The sequence below is a fragment of the Erpetoichthys calabaricus genome, chromosome 5 (assembly GCF_900747795.2).
Source record: "Erpetoichthys calabaricus chromosome 5, fErpCal1.3, whole genome shotgun sequence".
In the NCBI taxonomy this organism is placed as follows: domain Eukaryota; kingdom Metazoa; phylum Chordata; class Cladistia; order Polypteriformes; family Polypteridae; genus Erpetoichthys; species Erpetoichthys calabaricus.
The window spans coordinates 172,357,849-172,377,188 of NC_041398.2; the positions used below are offsets into that span (position 1 = coordinate 172,357,849).

The 19,340-nt window shown below is 35.8% G+C and overlaps 1 protein-coding gene across 1 annotated transcript in view; it reads right to left on the reverse strand.

Annotated features, from left to right (window-relative positions):
• kdr (kinase insert domain receptor (a type III receptor tyrosine kinase)) overlaps positions 1-19,340 on the reverse strand; it is a 70,316-nt gene that overhangs the window by 29,479 nt on the left and 21,497 nt on the right. The window contains exons 4-10 of the mRNA XM_028802232.2: positions 14,605-14,726; positions 13,418-13,586; positions 6,957-7,096; positions 5,148-5,334; positions 4,864-4,981; positions 4,584-4,759; positions 3,968-4,124 (exon numbers count right to left, since the gene is read on the reverse strand). Coding sequence (XP_028658065.2) covers positions 3,968-4,124; positions 4,584-4,759; positions 4,864-4,981; positions 5,148-5,334; positions 6,957-7,096; positions 13,418-13,586; positions 14,605-14,726 — 1,069 coding nt within the window. The remainder of the gene's footprint in view (positions 1-3,967; positions 4,125-4,583; positions 4,760-4,863; positions 4,982-5,147; positions 5,335-6,956; positions 7,097-13,417; positions 13,587-14,604; positions 14,727-19,340) is intronic.

Sequence of the window (19,340 nt, forward strand, 5' to 3'; positions counted from 1 at the left end):
AAGGCAAGAACCAATCCCGGGCAGGGTGCCAACCCACCGCAGGACACACACAAACACACCCACACACCAAGCACACACTAGGGCCAATTTAGAATCGCCAATCCACCTAACCTGCATGTCTTTGGACTGTGGGAGGAAACCGGAGCGCACGGAGGAAACCCACGCAGACACGGGGAGAACATGCAAACTCCACGCAGGGAGGACCCGGGAAGCGAACCCGGGTCTCCTAACTGCGAGGCAGCAGCGCTACCACTGCGCCACCGTGCCGCCCACTCAGGCAGTTACAGAGCAGTAATATGAACACAGTTTCCTGAAGCTGAAACACACCAGTATTAAACACAATGTCACTTTGCCAATTATTATATACAGTAATTCATTCAAAATATATGTACCATTTATAAGACTCTTTAAGTACATAAATATAATATTGAAAAATTCTCTACTTAATGCCCTACTACTGTATTTTTGTGAAGTAACCTCAGTGATATTCATCCTAATTTAAAAAGAAACATTGAATTGGCTAAATTTATTCATTATTTTTGCAAGGAAATGCATACTTTTTATGACTGACTGGCATCCCCTCTGTGATTGGTTCTTGTGTTGAACTAAGTGGTATCCATAAAATATGCTGTAAAAAGGGGGTTCAGAAAATAAATTAAATGATTTATACTACCATACAGCAAAAATCATAAAATGATAAAATTTTAGTTCACTAGTTAGTATGTATATTGTGTTACAGGCAGAGGGTGACTTACCCCAGATCTGCCAGTTCCTCTAGAAGAGGATTGTCAGTTATGCTGACAATCAGCACCCACTTCAGATTATAATTAAGAATAAAACACCCTTAGGACAATGAAGAGGTAAGCTTACTGGGTTACTGATATAGATTTTCAACTCCAATACTAATAATAATCAGCTGAGAGAAGTCCTTTTTCAAACTAACTGTCCTGGTCCAACTAGACTTCATCATTGTCCTGCACTAACACAGAAAGGGTCTTGTCTCAGAAATAACACAGGTTGCACTCGTGAGTCAAAGTAATTTGTCCATGGGAGAGCTTTGAGTTGTTAACATGAGTTCTTTGCTTACATAGAATATGGTTCCCATTAACTAACATTAGGAAAGTTTATTACAATGAATTTCATTGATTGCAAGATTGTTTTTAAAAATGTTTAGGTGACTAAACATTGGTTTTCTTAACTGTCTATTGGCTTAGTCTTGTAGCATACTCATGCATTGGTCTGCTTAGTTCAAAGTAGAACATATTCTTATAGCTTATGTGTGAGTCCTTGCCAGGTTGAAATGAATGGTGGAGAAGCTGAATGTACATTTTGAAAATAAAACACTTAGTTTTGGTGCCTTTCAGACAATCATACAAGGCCTACCAGCAGCAGCAATGCTTTTTAACATTCTGATTTCATATGAAATATACTATGTACTCACTTGCCTAAAAACTGCCACATGATGGCAATGAAACTAAAAAGAAAAAAAAAACAGTTTTGCAACTAAGAAAATGGCAGACTTCTTAAATATTTGTTATTTACTGTACAGTAGAGTGTCCTTATATTGGAGAAGAAACAGTGATTCTTAGAAACAACTAAATGGAAACTCCATATGTAATACAGCATCAAAATAATAATTATACTGTTCATACTACATACTTAATTTTGTTTTTTTTTTTTTGCTGTTTTACTGTTGAATGTTGCAGTTAATCAACAATGATGATTACAAACAAAAAGCCTGCATACAAAAACAAAAACTCTTTCAGACACTTATGGATGGGAAGATAGGCAGCAAAGGTAGATTTTAATATTTCACAGCCTAAAGCACACAAAGGTCTATGCAGCACAATGGTACACAGACTGACATTCCATCCAGAGTGAGTTGTTACTCTCATGATTAACAAATATAAAAAAGTAAAACGACTAATAATTATAGGTAACTTTTCTTAAAAATAAACTGTTAAAGTGATCTGCTTCTTTTTTTTACAATAATCAGTGACATCTGGAAATATAATAATTTTAGTTGACTCAATCACTATGGAAGATTCAAAATATGTGAACAGTTTTTGCTTGCTGTAAAGGTTTTACTCAGGACCACACACTAGGATATGCAAACTCTGGAAATTTTACAGTGCATGCTCTGATTAGTCAGACCTTAAATAACACTAAATTGAACTTTTGCTAATAAAAAAACAAAAAAGGAAAATAATACATGAAAACTAAAAAAGAAAAACAGAAATTCAAAATTATGAAAGAAAAATATTGCAATAAACCTACACAAAATGATAAATGGTAACTAAAGGAAAAACTGAAAACACTAAAGCGAGGGAAGGGTAAAAAATTCTAATTAAATAAGCTATGCTCAAAAAACTAATGAATCATAAGTAGGACAGAAAAGCAAAGGCCAAAACATGAAAAACTAGAGCAAAGCAGAACATTAACAACACAAACAACAATTAAAAACCTAAGTTCCAATCCTGAAGCTCTACAACTGCTAAAGAAAATAAGAAATCAATGGCAGAAATACAAAATGGAAAACTTCAAAGAAGCTTTAACATTTAAAAGGTACACAAGGCAATGCCTTAGCAAAGAACTGAGCCTGCAGTGCTTTTATTTTCTAGCAGTAGAACCTCAGAATGAGTAAGAAAGGGAGGCCCCTTTAACTGGAAAATTAGGAACCAATCAACAACTTAAAGGATCATAACTCTAAAACTGAAAGGAAAAAAATTAGAATGGGTGGAGCCTGGGGTGAAGGTCTAGCAAAATTATGATATAAGAAAACTGCCTGGAATACCAGCTTATTAATTTCTTTCTGAAAATAAGGAGATTCCTCTGTGATGCTGATATCCACCCAAAGAAAAAAGAAATATTGCAATGATAACTGTTCATAATAATTACTGTAAGAGATTAAAATTTTATTTCTAAACAGTTGCAATAGTCTCTCCATCACATCAAAGGGATGTTATAGAATTATTAATCAAACTGATCCATTTATTTTAAAATGAGGACTATTTCTATTCAGTTCTGCCATCACCATAAAAAAGCCCTGAGAAGAACATTTGCACATTTCAAAGATGAAGTACCAGATGATGTATACATTTTTATAGCTATTGCAGTACGTTTTTTGTTATTTAGAGACAACTCTGTAATATATACACAACATCTAATAATATATAAAGCACTAAAAATACAGTATATAATACATGTTTATATATTATTAAAATATATTTTTTCATCTTTGCAGTTGGATTTTACAGATTAAATGTGAGTAATAAGAAATAGCAGGCATTACTTTAAGAAATTAAACAATGACTAACAAGAGTTAACTTTGCAAATAAATAAATTCTTAGCTTTCATAAATACTTTATTGTAGATGAAAAAAAAAAATTTTACTTTCACTTTATTTACTTTATTTATAAGGCATTTTAATGGCCCCAAAACTTTCACTAACTTACCAATATGCAAGTTTTCTAGGCAACTAAATGCCCCTTCTTCAGGCTAGACGAAGGGGCCTGAGATGACTCAAAAGTTTGCATATTGTAAGCTTTTTAGTTAGCCAATAAAAGGTGTAATTTTGCTTGACTTCTCACTACATCCATAATGGTTAACACGGTACAACAACCTAGTACTACAGACTAAGTTATCAATGAATACACACACATTTCACAAATATTTCAGGTCTCCATGGACACAGTTTGGACACTTTCATGGTGTTGTCTATGAGTGTATATATTTGTGTCAGAATGCAAGTTCATGGATATGATAACACTTAACTAAGTAATTCAATCAAAACAAATGAAACCAAGCACAGTAATTAGTATTGTAAAATTCTACAATCTTATTGATTTTTCTATCAATGTCCAAAAAGTCAGTATATCATTTGTATTTTTACACCACAACTACAACCATATTAGCCAATTTAACAGCAATTACATTTCCAAGGATTTAGTTTATTCTTTCAACTCACGGATAATTGAAGATGCACTTCTCTTCTGATATCCACTGCCACTGAATCAACACTGGTGAAGGGATTCCATCAGCTGTACATTTAAGAACAGGACTGCTACCAAGTTCATAAAGATCCTTTTCATTAGCAACATCTTTCTCACGAATATGAGGAGAAACTGAAGTTATCAAAAATAAAGGCATATAGTATACTGTCAGAAACACATCTTGCAAAATACATTAATAATATAACATTATCAACTACAGGATCACAGAAAGCTAGAACATATACTTGCAGCATCAGGTTAGGTACCAGTTCACTGCAGGCCACACTCACTCACATGCCTACATTCATACCATTTAACGTTGTTAATTAACCATAGAATGCAGACAATCACTGGAAACAGGTTTTAAACTCATAACGCTGGATCATCAGGCAAAAATAAAAAATAAGAAAATAATCACAGACTCTGTACCTCTATCTTTCTAGTGCTAAAACCACTTAATTTTGAATTATATTAGTTGTCACGTTAACAAAGAAATGGTGTGGCTACTTTGTGATCAGTTTAACAAAAGTGTTTCACACTTTGTAGCTTTAATACACACTATTATGTATGTGCATTAAGGAGAATTCTTACCATTCACAACTAGCTGAAATGTATAACTATATTCCTCTTTAGTTAGTGGGCTCTTCAAAATAACAGTGTAATTTCCAGCATCTTTTTCAGTCACATATGAAATATTTAAGTCATAGCTGCTGTTTTTGATCTTGTAGCTTTGATCATCTTGATGGATTGGATTTCCATTTTTCTTCCTGATGAAAAAATGTTTTTTCAAATATACAGTATATTGTATCTTCATTGTGCAACTTAAAGCTTCTTAAAAGCAATTTGAGATTAAAAAAAACTTAAATCTTACCATTCAACTAAAGGAGGAGGATAGGCAAAAAATTTTACTGGAATTCTAACAAGTCGATCTCCTGATTTTGCCTCAATCAAAGTGCTTGAGTCATGTTCAATTGAAATGAAAGGTTTCGCTATAAAACAAATAAGAATGAAATTCTGAAAAGGAACATAACCTGAAAATAATCAGAAATATTTCTAATGTAAAAATAAGTGCAATGTATAAATAAAACGTCTAGAACAATGTTAATCGTCTTTAAACATCATATGTCACAAAGCAACTGAGAAAATGTTTCTTACCATAGACTATTAATGTGGTGTTGCTTGTTTTTTCCATTCTTCCACTAAATGCTGTACAAATGTACATTCCTGTATCATTCATGGTCACATTCTCTATTATTAAAGTACTTAAAAGCTCTAAACTATCCCATAATTTTTTCTTGTTGAACTGTATAGTGGGATGGCTGAGTTGTATTGGGTATTTTTCCTAAACAAAGTAACAATGACACAGGTTATAGAACTGACAAGAATCCATAACTGCCAGATATTCAGAAGTTTTATACAGGTATTTATGTTTCAAATATGGTTGTTTTCTTCAAATCAAATTCACAGAAAAATCAAGATAACATAACATAACATTCAATTATATTCTCAAACCCAGTTATTCCTATTCGGGTTGGCATGAGCCTGTCAACTCTGAAATGGGTGACCACTCATACAGAGACACACACAGAAGGTCAACTTCTAAACATGAATTAACTTAACATGTTTAGGATGTACGGGGAAATCAGAGTACCCTGAGGAAAACCTATCCAGACACTGGGAGATAATATAACCTTCACACAGAAAACTTAAGGAGGATTTGAAACCTAACATTTAGATACGTGAAACAGCAACCTTAATCATTGAACCAACATTCCATGAATATCTGAAAATATACAATATAAAATATACAATGATATCTTGGAGTATAATGTTACAAATTCAAACGTGTAAATTATTGACATTTCAGTAGTATACCAAAACACATTTTTAAAATACATAAATGTACCGTTTATATAAATGCACTCCTAAATACATGTCAGATAGGTGGTCTGGTAACAATAAATATACCTTATTTTGAGTGAATGTGATTGTGCATGTGTTATTGTGCCTTGTGACGGGGGCCCTGTATGTCACGGACTCTTTGTTGCTAGGACAGGCTAAGGCTGACCATGACCTGGCATGGAATTAAGCATGTCTGAAGTACATATGTGTTTTAAGATATCATTTTGTGATAAGATATTTAAAAATATTTCGGAAAGTATATTTAATATACTTATAGTAGGGCTCCATGATTTTCATTTCATATGTAATGCTTTTGAGATAATGATTGGCTTAAGGTTTATTGTATTAAGATGCATTTTGCTGGACTAGGAGACAACAACTTATGCTGCCAGTACAGAAAGAATTTTCAGCAGACACAGAAGTACAACAGGGTAAGAGGTGTTAATACTTCAGAGCTGCAGGCATGCATTTGACATCTTTATGTTACCTAAATAGTACTACAAGGCAAATGTTTAGGTTACTTATCAAACTTTTGTAAATATGAAATAATAATAATAAATGCTACACCACCTTTTAAAAAGGAAGAAAACCATATTACATTAATTAGATGCAACTGCCATGTATGTTTGTTTTTTTTTTTTTACTTCAGTGCTTGTGTTGCACACTGTTATCATTCTTGTCAAAATAAAGCGTTTAGATTATTTTTCCTGCCTTCTTATACAATGTCATAAAGCCATTCAATACTTTCTTTTTTTAATCAATACACTTTCTTTTATGTATTCATACATTCCATAATCACTTTTGTATCTTTTTTTTAAATGCCCTTAATACTACCTTAATCAAAATCATTCAGTCTTCACCATAGACTTCATAAAATCCAATAAGGATACCCTATTACTAGAAGATAAAATCCAATAAGGATACCCTATTACTAGAAGATAAAATCCAATAAGGATACCCTATTACTAGAAGAAATAAATTATGCCCTTGACTGTAAAGAATGATATTAATTAATGCACTGCTCAGGCAAGAAGAAAAACAAATAAAGAACAACATTCTTACCTTTGGAGCTAGAAATGTCCATTTAAAATCTATTCTCACATTTAACTCCGTTTTAACAGTACAGTTTATTACCAGTTTCTCACCAACTATCAACTGTGTTTGCTGTGGTGGGGTCATCCAGAGCTCTTTGATTTTGTAGCCTAAAGTAATAAAAACCAAAAAGATCTGTTGTTAATTTGTCACTCATATATTTGACATCTGTGTTGTTAATTTTTATTCTAAATATTATTTAATCCCACATAGCCACAGGACCTGGAGTCTATCTTGTCTGCATTTGGTATGAGGCAGACCCCACTGGGATGGGAGGGTAGTCCACTGTAGGGCACACTCACAGATACATCACTACTCAGTGATACAGGATAAATTTGTGTCACCAATCAAACTAACATGTATTTCAGAAGGCCCATAAAAGAAAACCAAACTACCTAAGAAAATGGACAGAGTATTCTGCAATTCTGTGCTGTTAATAATAATAATAATAACAATAATAATAATCTGCATAATTTAGTAACAGTAACACTAACAGCAATAATTAATGTGTTATATTTTACAAATAAATGACGCTCTCTAAGTCTGTGAGATATCCACAGAAATGACTGAATAACAAGTATATTACCTGCCCTGTGAAAAAACGGAAAGATTTGTAAGTGAATTTGTAGCAACTAAATTTTCATGACTTTTTCTTTTAAATGTTATTCAGAAGCTGTTTTTAAATTAGGATTTTTTTTAAGAGCTTACAGTATATTTTTTCAAATGAGTATTTAAAATTCATTTAATATTTATTAAATTCCGCATTTTCCTCATTACTATAAAAATACTTTAAATACAAAAGCTCTTAATTTTATATTCTAGTATTCTTTCTCAAAAAAAGTCCTACACAAGATTAATAAAATGTTTTACATAATACTGAAGATTTTCAACTTCAGTTTACTTCCCTAATCAGTTTATTAAAATAATAAAAACTGTAATAAATCATATGTAAGGAGTTGCTTTTTTCCTTAGGTATGGGTGGATTCCATAGCTATACAGGTTGTACACTACTGTATTCAAATCTTGGCCTGGTCACAATCAGTGTTAGATATGTACTCTCTTTTCATTAACTATGACAGTTATATAAAACATATGCAAGTTAGTTGAATTGAAGATCTTAACTGGTCTTGTATGAGCAAGTCTGCAATGGACTTGACACCCTGGCTACCTACTCCAACCTTGTGTCTGATGCAACTGGGATACATTCTGTCCTATACAGACCTAAACTGCATTGGATGAATTAGATGATGGTCAGATAGTTATTTTTGCTACATATAGTTATATATAAAATGTAAAAATTATATCTTTTAAAAAGAAAATTACATTATAAATTAAAATGTTGCTTTTCAAATGAAGATTATTCAGCAGTTAATAAAACATTTAGCTGTAAGTTAACTGGAACACAATTGTCAATTCAGTTTTAAGTTAAAACGTGTTCCCACTCCTTTACCACTTCTCCAGACTGATTATTAACTTGATTATCAAATTGTCTCTGTTCTGTTTTTCCTCTATCCGATAAAAATTGAATGATGGAACTACCCAGTACTGCACTTATTCTAGCAAGTGATGTTAGATTCAAGTTTGAGTATGGAAGATCAGTGACTTTGATTAATAAGGGTAACATTATTTTTTGCAGATGCAGTAATCACACTACAGGTATAGTCGGTGATGGGAAGTACTGTTTAAATCAACTAATAGGGCTAAATCAAGACGTAAGAAAAATAATTTCCATCCATCCATCCTCTTCCGCTTATCCTAGGTCAGGTCGCGGGGGCAGCAGCTTGAGCAGAGATGCCCAGACTTCCCCCTCCCCAGCCACTTCTTCTAGCTCTTCCAGGAGAATCCCAAGGTGTTCCCAGGCCTGCCGGGAGACATAGTCCCTCCAGCGTGTCCTGGGTCTTCCCCAGGGCCTCCGCCCGGTTGGACGTGCCTGGAACACCTCACCAGAGAGGCGTCCTGGAGGCATCCTGATCAGATGCCCAAGCCACCTCTCGATACGGAGGAGCAGCGGCTCTACTCTGAGCTCCTCCCGGATGACTGAGCTTCCCACCCTATCTTTAAGGGAGAGCCCAGACACCCTGCGGAGGAAACTCATTTCAGCCGCTTGTATTCGTGATCTCGTTCTTTCGGTCACTACCCATAGCTCATGACCATAGGTGAAGGTAGGAACATAGATCGACTGGTAAATTGAGAGCTTTGCCTTGCGGCTCAGCTCCCTTTTCACCACGACAGACCGATGCAGAGCCCGCATTACTGTGGACGCCGCACCGATCCGCCTGTCGATCTCACGCTCCATTCTTCCCTCACTCATGAACAAGACCCCGAGATACTTGAACTCCTCCACTTGGGGGCAGGATCTCGCTCCCAACCCTGAGAGGGCACTCCACCCTTTTCCGGCTGAGGACCATGGTCTCGGATTTGGAGGTGCTGATTCCCATCCCAGCCGCTTCACACTCAGCTGCGAACCGATCCAGAGAGAGCTGAAGATCACAGCCTGATGAAGCAAACAGGACAACATCATCTGCAAAAAGCAGTGACCCAATCCTGAGTCCACCAAACCAGACCCCCTCAACACCCTGGCTGTGCCCAGAAATTCTGTCCATAAAAGTTATGAACAGAATCGGTGACAAAGGGCTGCCCTGGCGGAGTCCAACTCTCACTGGAAATGGGTTCGACTTACTGCCGGCAATGCGAACCAAGCTCTGACACCAGTTGTGCAGGGACCGAACAGCCCTTATCAGGGGGTCCGGTACCCCATACTCCCGGAGCACCCCCCACAGGATTCCCTGAGGGACACGGTTGAACGCCTTTTCCAAGTCCACAAAACACATGTAGGCTGGTTGGGCGAACTCCCATGCACCCTCCAGGACTCTGCTAAGGGTGTAGAGCTGGTCCACTGTTCCGTTACCAGGACGAAAACCACACTGTTCCTCCTGAATCCGAGGTTCGACTATCAGAGAAAAAGAAAAATAATTTAACTGATGATATCTTCTAATCTTTGTAATATGCCCATATATTACACAGTCTTCAATCTCTGATACAGGGCACTCATTTAATATTTTAGTGTGGTTAGTGTTTATTAGTATTAGATTTTTTTTCTGAAAATGGGAAGACTGGCAATCTATACATTCTATCTAAGTTGGGGTGTTTGAGAGCCAGAGCCTTGGGCACTTATAAAAACCAAATCCCTCCTGGGACACCAATTAAATAAATGGTTAGAACAGTAATCAGGTGTGTGTTTAGGCTAATTTTCAAGCATGTAATTTATTTTCCATAGAGTTAAATGGACAAAAATGCATCAGAAGTTCTTGAATATTGAAAGAGAATACTCATTGTAAATGTTAGGTAGTAAGGCTGTGTGTTGATCGTCTGTTATTGATGGAATATCTTCATATACTGTATGTCCAGAAACATTTCCAGAAGAGAATGCAAGCATAAAGTAAACAGTACATAATTAATTCAATCACTTTAACATAAAACAGAAGCACACATCATAGGAACAAAAATTAAAAAAAAACAAATAAAAATACAATTGTTAATATTTAATTATTTTCATTACATTGTAATTGTATAAAAAAATATTTCTGATTTTCAAAACCTTGAGGACTCTCTCTAATGAAGAGTATAAGAGCTAAATTAATATTTATAACATGGCCTAAACTAATTGTTTTAACTAAAGTAACAAAAAGAGCAATTCTAACCTGCCGCCCCCAAACCCGCCATTATTAAAGAAATATCTTGGCCTCCTTTTTAACACTACACATCATGCAGACTGTTTCCTGACTATTTCCTTCCTTTCCTACATTAGTCTTGATCTGCACTCCTCACAAGCAATATTTTTTTATGCTTAAATATCATCCTCAATGTGAATGCCGTTACCAAAATGAGATTAAAATTTACTTCCAGAAATAACAATACTTGTACTTCTTTTGTTAACAGAAAACATAAATTCACTTTAAAGGTGTCCTTCGTTTCAGACCATATACTAAACAGTCTTCAACTATTGCAAACTAATGCTTCTGACATTAATTAAAAATCATTTATTTTTTATTTCCTTGATTCTAAATACTTCAGTAAACAATAATCTGATGAGCTGCTTAATATAGTATTTTGATAAAAATATTTTCAAGAGAAAACAGAATATTTAGTCACTCAATGAGCCAGGATATATATTTTTTGTGATAATTTTTTATTAGTAAAATCAAACAGAAATCAACATGCCATACTGAGAAGTAATTAATATGAGAAATAAACCCAAACAGGGCCCCTCATACCATCTCCAAACCCCTCCCTCCATTACCCCCCTCCTTCCTAACCCGACAAAGGCTATATTTAAACTTCTGAACCTTGTGATATCAACAAACTCCTTGCTGGATTTGTGTCAGGCAGTAAAAAAAAGTCCAAACATTCCTTTAATCCACTGATGATAAGCTCACTAAACAAACATACATGGCCATTATCTGCTTCCCTGTCTCTCTTTTTCCTCTTTTCTTGTTCTTTCTCCTATTTATCCTAATCATAATCTAATTTTGCACATATTTCCACCATCAGATTTCTTAAAACTTCATAGATTATGATGATGTTCAAAGCTTGAATTCTAAGCAAAAACTATGAATATGTTTCTTGTGTATATTTAATGGTGTAATCACATTTACTGCAGGATTATCTGTTCACATGTCTATTCACAGCTTCCCTATTCACTTCTCATCGAATCAGTGTTTTAGTTGGAAAAGTATCTGGGGGAACTCTCAGTATAACAATGCCAGTAAAGGACAATGCTGGTGGCTGGCAAAATAAATTTAAATTTTCTGCTCAAATGTATTTGTCTCGTTATACAGTATATTATTCAAAAAATCTTTGTCCTGTATTTTAAATTAGATCACAGACATTCTTTCAGCGCACTACTTACCAGTCCTGTTTTTGAAAACTCTCACACCTATGTCAATTACAGCTAAGATGTCATAAATATTGCTAACTAGTTTTGATATACATGTTTTGATATACATTGGCAGGCAGTGTGGTGTAGTTGGTAAGGCTTTGAACTTGAGGGTTCAAATACCACTACTGACACTGTATGACCATGAGCAATTCACTTGAGCTGCCTGTGCTCCAATTGGAAAACCAAAAGAAATGTAACCAATTTTCTAATAAATGTTGTAAGCTGCCTTGGTTAAAGGCACCAGCCAAATAAGTAAATGTAAATGTAGGAGGTTATGATGATTAAATGGATGGATAAAGCCAGAATCTGCAATGAATGTAGAACTAGCAAGCTAGTCATAAATCTGAGACTATTAAAATCAATCAACAATTGTTGAACTAACATTAAGTCACACTGCTTAGCTTTAATCATTCTTAATAATTGTATTTAATGATGTATGAGACTAACCTATAGCCAAGGATAATGTCAAAGGTCATGGTGTTGTATATTTTTTTCTTTTTAATTTTGGAAATTACTTCGTTTTGTTGAGTGGTGCAGTGGTAGCGCTGCTGCCTCTCAGTAAGGAGACCTGGGTTCACTTCCCAGGTCCTCCGTGCATGGAGTTTGCATGTTCTCCCCGTGTCTGCGTAGGTTTCCTCTGGGTGCTCCGGTTTCCTCCCATAGTCCAAAGACATGCAGTTTAGGTGCATTGGCGATCCTAAATTGTCCCATGTGTGCCCTACGGTGAGCTGGTGCCCTGCTTGGGATTTGTTCCTGCCCTGTGCTGGCTGGGATTGACTCCAGGTGACCCTGTGTTAGGATATAGCGGGTTGGAAAATGACTGACTGACTTTGTTTTGTTTATTGAGTTTCAGGCTCATTTAATTATATTCATTATTAATATGTTGATTAGCCCATTAACTTGTAGTAACTATTCTTTATCTAAATGTCCTTAGTTGAACTGAGTTCATCCTAATTTTTTACAAATGGATACCAAAACAGATTTATGATGGGAAAAGGGAAGGGTGTCAACAGAAATCAGGATTACTTTTAAGTTATGAGCAGTAGTATATCTTGGCTTAAAATAAAATAAAAAGATTTTTAACATAAAAAAATAAATTTCTATAAGTGAAAAAGTAAAAAAAAGTGCACAGTGTTATAAGGAGATGCACATGTGCATTTTAATGTCAGTGTTATAAAATATGAAAAAACATCTTCTCCTGAAATAGTTCTGAGAAAATCTGCTTACCCTACCTGTATAAATTGACTAAACAATGTTAGACTTTCATACTTCAAAACAAGTAATAATTAATTCTTGGCTGTATTTTCTCTTGTGCTGTGATCCTCTGTGAGGTTCAAGAAAAGTTAACCTGGCTTTAGCGATTCATCAGTCAAAGTACTTGACGCTCACTGTATCCTTAATAAGTTTTATAGACATGAACAGCAGTGCAGTGACGAAAATAAATACATTTTAAACAAAAGCGGAACTTTATCAATAATAAAATAGTACTTACCTACAACTGTTAACATGAAAAGTGGTGACTGGAATATTTTGCCATCTATAATTGTTTGACAGCGTACTATTCCTGCAAAATTGATTAAAGAACTGGGGACAATAAATCCTTTGCGACTATTCCAGTAAATAATCTTCCCATCTGGAACAATTTCTTTGTCTGGGTATTTCTGTAAACAATATATAAAACAAATACCAGCAAATTATAGAAGGTTAGCACACCACTAATATGGATATAAAACCATTATGGAAAAAGCTATTTCATATATTTACAAAATAGTTTTAAAACAAGTATTTAATTTAGTGCCACTATCCTTCCCACACAGATATGTTTTGTTATATAGTCGGTTGCCTTCCCATCATTTTAACCAATATTTCTTGAAACTGTTATCTTTTTTCTTTCAGGAATGTACATAATTTTAGCAGTAAATTAAAAGAAAATATATCAACTTGCTTTATCCCTCCTGCCAGACATCAACTATTCAAAAGAATACTGGGGTATTTAAAATATTCTAAAAGAAATCTGTACTCACAATCAAAACATTAAAAAACAAAAAACATAAAAATAACTAATTGCATATTCTTAACTTGTTTGTAAAAGTTTTCTGGACCGTATTTTAGATTCAGAGGGCTATGCCAGGAATCCGAAAAAGAAATTAAAACTGTCAATAAATAAATAAATAAATAAAATAAGCATAGTTAGGGGCTAACTAAATCAGCAGTTTCAAATTTATCACCTGTAATCCCTCTTCCTTAAATAGGGTGTTTTGCACAGTGAAGTAAACATTCTATGAAGCAAGCATTGTACTATTATCATTGACATAATCAAAAATGCTGATAGAAAATAACAGAAAATATATAAAAAAAGATATTTTGAAAAACAAAACAGGCATAAAAAGCACCTAAAGCTCACCAAAATCATCTAAAACAGATATAGATGGTGGCCTTTTTACACCTAACCAGTGCAAATGTAGTGATACTATATAATTATTCAACTTAAATGCCTTTATTAATTTCTACCTGAACTGGGCACATGCCATTCGTTTTTGTTTTTGTATGTTTATTTTAATACTAGCAGTTCACAGTTTTATTATAAAATGAAAAAATGAAAAAATCTACATAATATTTCAAATTACTGATAACAGCTTAATAGTGTAAAGAAGATAACAAGTTAAGTTGAATTCTTACCGCAAATAAAGTCACATTCAGGTCCTGAAAAGAGCCAAGGCATGGTATAACAACAGGTGTGTTTTCTTGAATGAACACTATCTCAATATTAGAAGATGAGCTGACAAATGGTGCCCTATGGTCTGAGAAAATGAAAAGAGATATGTTTAACATAAGCAGGTAGATCCTTGTAAACATACATATGCATATATACAGTTTTACCATGCCTTTTCAAACACTGCAATCTAACATCTCCAATCTTGTTTTAAAAAGCTCATCTTTTATGAGAAATATCAGCATGGCTAACACCGCAGTTACATATACACTAGATTTTGTATATAATATTCTCTGATGGAGAAAATGCTAGTCTTTGGTTGTAGATTTAAGTGCATCTCTTGGTGATATTGACTGCTGAATTTTACTACCATACACAAGCCTAATAATTTAGTTGCCCCAGCAGATACTGTGCTTTGCTGGTTAACTTGCTCATCATATAATTTTTCATCCACTCATTTTAATACTCTCTCATTCCTGTCTGAAATTGGTATCTTTCAGTTTTGGCATTCTTTGAATTATGTTTTCTTTCTATGTATTGCCATAAGATATTATTTGGAAACATTAATTGTTCATGCATATTACTCCACTAAAGTGATAACACTTTAGTGGAGTGATGCTGCAGATAATTAAAAATGACCTTGCCTTAAATTAATAAAATAGAGAAGCTATTTTAGTAGAGGTTAAACATTACAAATAATAAGACAATAATGCCTTCCAAAATGTACAGTTCCATTAAAAAGCTGTTTTTTTTTTTTAAGTACAGTATTATAAAATGTTGACACCGTACACATTTTCAGGTCTTCAACCAAAATCTAGAATTCTATAAAGGGTGTCTAAGTGAATAAATAACCTTTTTCTTTACTTATTACATTTATTGAATGAAAAGCCATCTAGGGGTAATGTTTTATCCCTATTGCTACAATGACTGCAACCCAATGCTTCCTATAATTTAATATCAGTTTTCACATTTCTATAGAGAAATCTTAACCTAATAGAAGAATATTAGTTCACTCTTACTTGCAGAGCTGTTTTAGTTAAAAACACTAGTGAACTGCTTATTGCAGATAGTTTCTATTAGGTATAGGTCTGGACTTGAACTTCGTCAGTTCAATAGATTAATTTTTTTGAGCTCATGGTCCTCCCCGATAGTTGGAGCACATCTTTGGGTCTCCAGTTTTAAAAATGGGGACGAACAATTAAAAGGGCACTGCTCTCAATGACCATGCAATATTGAAAAGGCATGTTAGCCATCATAGCTTAGAGCCTTCAGTATTTCTGGGCCAATATCTTCCAGCCCTGGACCCTTAACACTGCTGGGTTGCTTAACTAACTCAGTGACCTCCCTTGGATAAATGGATTTTGATCCCCCATCAGCTTCTGGCTCTGCCTTTTCTAAAGACAGCTTGTCCAACAGGTTCTAGGTCATCATTTCCTCCATACTTGCTGAGAAGGTTAAGACCTGCCTTCTCTTGTGAGCTGCCTGATCATATTCCTGAACTTCTTTTAGCTCAATCGATAGTCATTTTCTCTCTGAACTACCACATCCAGGTTTTTGCTTTCCTCACTGTCAAGGCTCTAACCTTTTTAGCCTTCCCACCATGAAGTGGCCTTCAGGCTGCAGCTCTTTCACAATGGAGGATTTGAACAAGGTCCATTTGGACTCTATGTTCCCAGTCTCCCCCCAGATGTGGGAAATATCTTTCAAAAGTGAGACTTCAAAGTCTTCTGGACAGGGGCCTCTCCCAGTTGTTCCAATTCCACCTTCACTACTTGGTTGGATTTTCTAGGTTTATTCAGGAGTATCCCTCACCAACTGCCTCTCACTCCCACCACCAGGTGGTGATCAGTTGGTAGCGCTGCCCCTCTTTATTAACCAAGTGTCCAAAACCCAAATCTGACAATACGGTTATAAAATTAGACCTTTAGCCTAAGATGCTTTGATACCAAGTACACTTATGAGCCACCTGATATCCAAGCATAGTGTTTTTTTTGGACAGACCATACCTAACACAGAAGTCCAATACCAATACACCACTCAGGTTTACATCAGACAGGCTGTTCCTCCCAATCAAGCATCTCCAGGTGTCCTTAATGTTGTCCACATGGCTGCTTACAGAATTATGGAGTCCCTAGCTGGGACCCTTTCCAGGATTCTCTCCATGCACTCCAAGAAGTGCCAGGTGCTCCAAGCTGTCATTTGGTACATAATCACATACAGTAGTCAGAGTCCTCCCTTACACAACCTTCAGCCACACAGAGACAGCCCTTTTGTCTTCCGGGACAAACTCCAACATGGCATCAACCAGGAAAGGGTTCAGTAAGAAGCCCACTCCCACTTGATGCATTTTCCCATTAGCAACTCCAGAGTAGAAGAGAGTTCAGCCTCTTTCAAAAGATTTGGTTCCAGAATCAAGTGAGTGGGTGGACATGAGCCAAATTATATCTATATGGTAGCACTCTGCCTCACCCACCAGCTCCAGCTTCCACTTTTGTAATGGTTTCCAACTGAGTGTGAAGCAGCTGGGATGAGGCTCAGCACCAACAAATCTGAGGACATGGTCCTCAGTAGGAAAATGGTGGTCTGTTCTCTTCGAGTAGGAGGTTAGTAACTGCCTCAGGTGGAGAAGTTAAAGTAACTCAGGGTCTTGTTAGAGAGTGAGGTGATAAGGGATGGTGAGATCAAAGACAGACTGATAGATAGATAGATAGATAGATAGATAGATAGATAGATAGATAGATAGATAGATAGATAGATAGATAGATAGATAGATAGATAGATAGATAGATAGATAGATAGATAGATAGATAGATAGATAGATAGATAGATAGATAGATAGATAGATAGATACTTTATTAATCCCAATGGGAAATTCACATTCTTCAGCAGCAGCATACTGATACAATAAATAATATTAAATTAAAGAATGATAATAATGCAGGTGAAAAACAGACAATAACTATGTATAATGTTAAATGTTAACGTTTACCCCCCCTGATGGAATTAAAGAGTCGTATAGTTTGGGGGAGGAACGATCTCCTCAATCTGTCAGTGGAGCAGGACAGTGACAGTAGTCTGTCGCTGAAGCTGCTCTTCTGTCTGGAGATGATACTATTAAGTGGATGCAGTGGATTCTCCATAATTGATAGGAGCCTGCTGAGCGCCCTTCGCTCTGCCACAGATGTTAAACTGTCCAGCTCCATGCCAACAATAGAGCTTGCCTTCCTCACCAGTTTGTCCAGACGTGAGGCGTCTTTCCTCTTAATGCTACCTCCCCAGCACACCACTGCATAGAAGAGGGCGCTCGCCACAACTGTCTGATAGAACATCTGCAGCATCTTATTGCAGATGTTGAAGGACGCCAGCCTTCTAAGGTAGTATAACCGGCTCTGTCCTTTCTTGCACAGCGCATCAGTATTGGCAGTCCAGTCTAATTTATCATCCAGCTGCACTCCCAGATATTTATAGGTCTGCACGGTTATGCTTTCATTTTACCTATTCACTCAATTTACCAGTCAATCCACATCCCAACTCTCGCCTATCGTCATAAGCTTTGTTCCAAAAGAACAACTTCACAGGTACAAACGGCCAAAATGATTTTACTCCACAGGGTGGATGGGCTCTCCCTTAGAGATGGGATTGAAGCACAGAAATCCGGGAGAGGCTAGGAATAGAGCTGCTGACCCTCTGCATAGCGTAAGCCAATTGAGATGGTTCTGGTGTCTGATACGGATGCCACCCAGCGCCTCCCTCCAGGGGTTTTATAAGCAGAAGAGACCCCATGGAAGACCCAGGGCTTGCTGGTAGAATTATATCTCCCAGATGGCTTGGGAATGCCTTTTGATCCTATAGTATGAGTTAGTAAGTGTGGCTGGGGACAGAGACACATGAGTCTCATTGCTAAGTTGCCCCTAAGACACAGTCTTGGAAAAGCAGTGGAAAATGAATGAAAGAATAAATGAATAAGTAGCTCATGGACTGTTAAGCAGAATTGAGGGTTCATTCATTCCATCTTCTGAGTATCATGTTTCTGTTTCATTGTGTGTTACTAATTTCATCATAGTCCTATACCCACAATGATGTCTGTTGTCCTGAGGGGTGAATTCAGATATTCAAATAGGGTTATCAGGTGCTGTAGTCAGTTGGGACCACAGTTACTATATTTGAGAGCCATATGTTATACACAGTCTGCCAATTTCAGTGAGAAAATATTGTGATGCAAATTTAAAATCGTCTGAGTTAAAAAGGTGCTCTACATGTCTGTAGGCATTCATTCAAACATGAACCTTCTCAATATGCAAAACTGAGAACCAGCTTTAATAGGGGCTTTATAATACAGTTGATGAAAAACAACAGTAGTTACCAAGAAAAGCAAGATTCAGATGCTAACCAGATAATAGCATAATCAAACCAATAAAATACTGACACCAGTTATGCAGGCAAAAGTGTGATATTTTTGGCTGCTGTTATGTCAGACACAAGTACCTCAAAAGGTTCGGCTGAAACACAGTACAGACGCACCTTGCCTACCTTTTAGAAAACTTAAGAAAAATAATCTCGACCCCTCTGCTCTTGAAAATTATAGACCCATCTCTAACCTGCCTTTCTTAAGTAAAATTCTAGAGAAGGCAGTCATTATGCAGTTAAATGAGCACCTCAATAAACATGCTATTCTTGATAAATTTCAGTCAGGTTTTAGAAC